Raw genomic sequence first — 5000 nt, forward strand, 5'->3', positions numbered from 1 at the left:
CCAATTTTTTTCCCTTATTTCAGACTCTACACCCCATTCCATGAAACGTCACCCAGTTTTGGAGATCGGTTCTTTGATGCCGTGAGAAATTCACTGATTCTCTTAGGTGTTGTTGTGGTCTTAACAGTCCTACTCATCATTTTATACAAGAAAAGATGCTACAAGGTGAGATCATTGGTTTAGAAGATGCATTGTGTGTTCTTATCTAAGGATTTTATTTGATTATTTATTTATTATCTTCTTGCTTAATTCATATTTGATTCATGAAGAAAAAAGTATTGACCCAAGTGCTTCTTTTGGGAGAGATTGTACCTTAGATTAGCTAAGAAAAGGGAGTGGGGATGAAATTTAGGATTCATAAACAAAGCTTCAAGTTTCTGAATAAGATCAGGAGTTAGTGTTCATATAGCCCCTTGACTAAAGAAAAGATTGTGTGTTTTGATATATAGTATTTTTTCAGATTATCCATGGTTGGCTCCTCATGTCCTCTCTGTTGCTGCTCTTCTTCTTCACCATCATGTATATGCAGTAAGTTTCTCTCTCTGGTTTCAGAAAGTATAAGTACTTGTTTAGAAGTTTTCTGTCTATAGTGATGTCAGAGAGAACCTGTTTGATACTGAGACTTGTTATTGATTGCTTCATCAATTGCTTTTGTAGAGAGCTCCTGCGAGGTTACAACATTGGACTGGACTGGATCACAGTGTCAATATGCGTGTGGAACTTCGGTGTGATGGGCATGGTGAGCATCCATTGGTATGGCCCTCTCCCTCTTCAGCAAGCCTACCTCATCTTCATTGCCTCTCTCATGTCGCTCATGTTCATCAAGTACTTGCCCGAGTACACCTTGTGGATGGTACTGGCTGTAATATCCCTGTGGGGTGAGTGAGAATTGCTATCAAGTTGATGAGTGAAATATTTCCACATAAGATGCTCTTCCTCTGTGTAAAGTGTAGATAATAGAGTGGGTCTTGCTCATCCATGTTGAGGAAATAAATCTAGTTCAAGAAGGTCTTAGAAAAATAAATGGAAAAAGAGGGACTCGTATTCAGCTGTTCTGCAGCAGTACTTACTTTTCTACCAAGATTATTTGATTTATAAAGAAACCTGTACGAGTAGATGAGTTGTTTATCGTGGAATATAATCCTTCAGCTTATTTCTCTGGACATAATTTGCTTACCTTTTCCTTTTCAATTACATTATCTTCCTTATACTTTCATCCCACTAGATTTGGTTGCTGTTCTCTGTCCAAAAGGCCCCTTGAGGATTTTAGTTGAGACTGCGCAGGAGAGAAATGAACCTATTTTCCCAGCTCTCATTTATTCCTGTAAGTATAGATGGATTACTGTGATTGTAATTACTGTTGTGTTTGTTAATTCATTTGCAATGCTACTGTTGTTATCACCACAGTCATCATTATCATCATCATCATCATCATCATCATGCACCATCATTAGTCATCATCATATGTATACTTAAGATTTGTTTATTTATATAATTTCAGCTTTCTGACTTATCAAATGAGTAGATGAGTTTATTGCTAAATGTTCATTACTACTGGTAGATACAAAGGAACCAAATTTTATCATGCTTTATGGTAGATAAGTTTTACAATCCCCCCCCCCCCCCCCTCCCTTTTCTTTTCCAGCAAACTTCATGTACAGCACCTTGGGTATGGCAAACCCAGACGACGACTCGAGACCGCAGGGGAGAGAGGCGGCTCAGGAAGGTACGGGCAATGGTGGATCGGCTGCATCAGGGACCGAGGGAACACAGAGACCCAGGGACAACCCCCAGAGGAGAAGAAATGCCGAAAACGGCCACGTGGTCACCGATGATGCCGGATTCACAGAGGACTGGAGAGGGCAATTAGACGAGAGAACGAGGCAGCGACGCGACCAGGTACTGTAGCTCTGGTTCAAAAAGTCCCTCACGTGTGTGCAAATTGAGTTGGCAGAATCTTCCGTGGTGGCGGGTTTTTAAGCCAGGGATCACGCGTTGACAAATGCATGGATGTACATGAGTACGTACCTACACTCCCAGACACACATTCAGTCACACAGACAGACAAATGAATAAGCAAAAAGAAACACACTGGTTTGGTTTGGAAGAGGTTATGACGTTATTATTTCCTTCTCTCTTTTTTCATATTTTCGTTTTTCTCTTCTTTATTTTATTCTTATCCTCCTCCTCCTCCTCCTCCTCCACCTCCTAGTTTGTTTTTTTACTTGTTAAGGCATATCAACTGCCTGTCTCTTTGCATTGGTTGAGATTCTAAGAAAATGGGTGAACTCTATTTTCCATTTTCTTTTCACCAGCAAATCGCTTTTCAGGAGAGGTGCATCCCAGCTGCGTGGTGTGGGCCTATCATGGTGATTATTATTAGCTTCTTGATTCACAGCATGTTTTATCAAGTTGCTTCTTCTCCTGGGAACAGATGATGATTACTTAAAGAATATTTTTTTTTACTTAATTTTCTTCTGTGTTGCAATGTAATTATTGTTTGACTTTAGGAAAAAACACTAACCCGTTGATGCTGGATACTTGCACTGTCCAAAGTGGTTTTATTTTACTTATTTATTTATTATTTTTTTTAACACATAAATGGCTTCACACACATTTAAGTCACCAAAGAGTCTGTTGATAAGTTTACTTAATCTCACATATTTACCTTATTCCTAGATTTTTCTGGAGGGATAACTATTTTTTTTTTCTCTACTACTACTATCAATGTCATTAATGTTATTAATATTATTATTATAACATCATTAGCAAGGATAGTGTTAAACGACATTTCTTGCAGAAAGTTCAAGGAATGAGGTTGAATTGGAGCTATAAAACTTTAAAGAAAATTGATATAAGACAGCTAGAGTGGAAAGTATATGTAGACCCTACACGTGCATTCCCAGTGTTGGTGGGTTAAACACTTGTTTTAAATAACAAGAGAACTACAAAATTTGAGAAAAATCTGGTTTCCACATCAGATTGTATGTCACATGTTCAGACTGTAGAAAACACGCAATGTTATTTAATTACTGCGAGAATGGGAAAAACAAGGATCTTTTTGAAGAATTGTAAACTGTTAGTAACATCTAGCATAAAACAATGTACTTTGATATTGAAGATAACAGAAAAACAAAAAAATATCTATATTACGACATATGTAATTAAGATTGTACATCGGATAACATTTCATTTCTTGGATGAGCATATCTTACAGAAATTTAGCTTTTTCTGCTTTTCTTGTGTACACGCATGTTTTTGCAACCACACAGTATATACATATGTTGTTTGTAAGTTTCGGACACTCACATACAGAAATTAAGGAGCTACTCATGTTAGACGGTACTCTTTTTTGAACACATATTTTTTTTTATTAGCAAATGAAATTATATAGTTTATGTCAGCCTTCTGATTTTAGAAAGCACCAAATTTACACTCCAAAACCTTTGTGCTTGAAGATAGTTTTTGAAGCTGTCATACCCATCATTGTGACTTACACCTCGTACTTTTATACTTAATACTTATAAAAGGATTTTACCTGGAAACTTGAATTATTTAATGATGATATTGCAGTTGCTGTATTACTATCTCAAAAGATCAGAGAAGCCTTATATCTTGCTGTATATAAGATTTATAAGAATAGTCAAATAAATGCAATGATTTAAAGCTTCCCTCATGAGATGTATTGCTTTCTAGGTCAACAACTATTCTCAGCAAAACCCTTCAAATGTTGATTACCCTCAAGCACATCCACGTGATCTTACTGCTGATGAAGATGATGAGAGTAAGTAGTGTGAGACGTCATAAATTTTGGCTAAATCCTTGAGCCTGGAACCTGGTGATATGAATGGGGTGTAAGGATCACTCGGAAAAACAACAGAAATGAACAGTAATTTGCAAAGAATACTTGTAAATTAAGATTTTCACATTTTTCTCTTCAAATAACAATCTGGATGAGTATTAGACATCAGTAAGGGATAGACATTTACAAGACATTACATTATTTACTCACCTCTCAAAGTTAGTGATCATAAAGGCAGATGGCACTCATTGTGCTTGCAAATTAAAGTTATTACATAATGCGTTGTTTTGAAATTAGACATCAAAGAAATAGAGTTTGTGATTATCAGCAGCTTGATATAACTTTTAAATTTAATGTAATTGTTGGCCAAATTCTATTTATAATTTGTTGATAGATGGGGTAGAGATAATGTATCTGACATTCACACATTTTATTTCTTTGTTTAATTGATGTATTTAAGAACTGTTTAAATTCTTAATTTCAACTGTTTATTTTTTGCTCAGGAGGTGTCAAGCTTGGCCTTGGAGACTTCATCTTTTACTCCGTGCTGGTGGGTAAGGCCTCGTCCTATGGTGACTGGAATACCACACTGGCCTGCTTCATTGCCATCTTGATTGTGAGTTTTTTATTTACTTTTAGTATCTGTTTCCTCGGCAAAAGCTATTTATGATGGCAGTTCTAGGGTGGTCATATTTGATATAGAATAAAGAGATAATTGTATTGTCATAGTACTCAAATACTGCAATGAAAGTTTTCCCTAAGTTTTCGTGAACTTTTAGTTGGGGAGTATATAATTCAAATGCATGCTATTCTGATAACTATTTCTTTTTTACTTGTTTCTTACAGGGACTCTGTCTCACACTCATCATGTTAGCCATCTTCAAGAAAGCACTTCCTGCTCTCCCCATCTCGATTACCTTTGGATTAATCTTCTACTTCTCGACATCCTTGTTGGTTGTTCCATTCACAGAGAAACTAGCAAGTCAACAAGTATATATATAGTACAAGCCAAAGAAATTAAGTGCAAAGCAGATTACTAGTTCATTTATCTTTACAATTCTTGTAGATACAGAGGGCATCTGGGGAAGGTGTGAGTGATTGGTTCAGGAACATGAATTTGAGTGGTAGGGAAAAAAAGGTTTCTGTAATTTAATTTACTTTAGCGTGAGTGGGATTAATAGTGGAAGGAAAACCCTCT

At 36.4% G+C, this 5000-nt stretch overlaps 1 protein-coding gene across 1 annotated transcript in view; it reads left to right on the forward strand.

The window, feature by feature from the left end:
• Nucleotides 1-5000, forward strand: part of LOC125031125 (presenilin-1-like) — a 10809-nt gene that overhangs the window by 4431 nt on the left and 1378 nt on the right. Inside the window, exons 4-11 of the mRNA XM_047621645.1 lie at nt 24-165; nt 461-528; nt 658-878; nt 1226-1324; nt 1646-1899; nt 3697-3784; nt 4306-4418; nt 4649-5000. The exon at nt 4649-5000 is cut by the window's right edge and continues 1378 nt beyond it. Coding sequence (XP_047477601.1) covers nt 24-165; nt 461-528; nt 658-878; nt 1226-1324; nt 1646-1899; nt 3697-3784; nt 4306-4418; nt 4649-4804 — 1141 coding nt within the window. The 3' untranslated portion in view covers nt 4805-5000. The remainder of the gene's footprint in view (nt 1-23; nt 166-460; nt 529-657; nt 879-1225; nt 1325-1645; nt 1900-3696; nt 3785-4305; nt 4419-4648) is intronic.

The sequence above is a fragment of the Penaeus chinensis genome, chromosome 12 (genome assembly GCF_019202785.1).
Source record: "Penaeus chinensis breed Huanghai No. 1 chromosome 12, ASM1920278v2, whole genome shotgun sequence".
Lineage (NCBI taxonomy): Eukaryota > Metazoa > Arthropoda > Malacostraca > Decapoda > Penaeidae > Penaeus > Penaeus chinensis.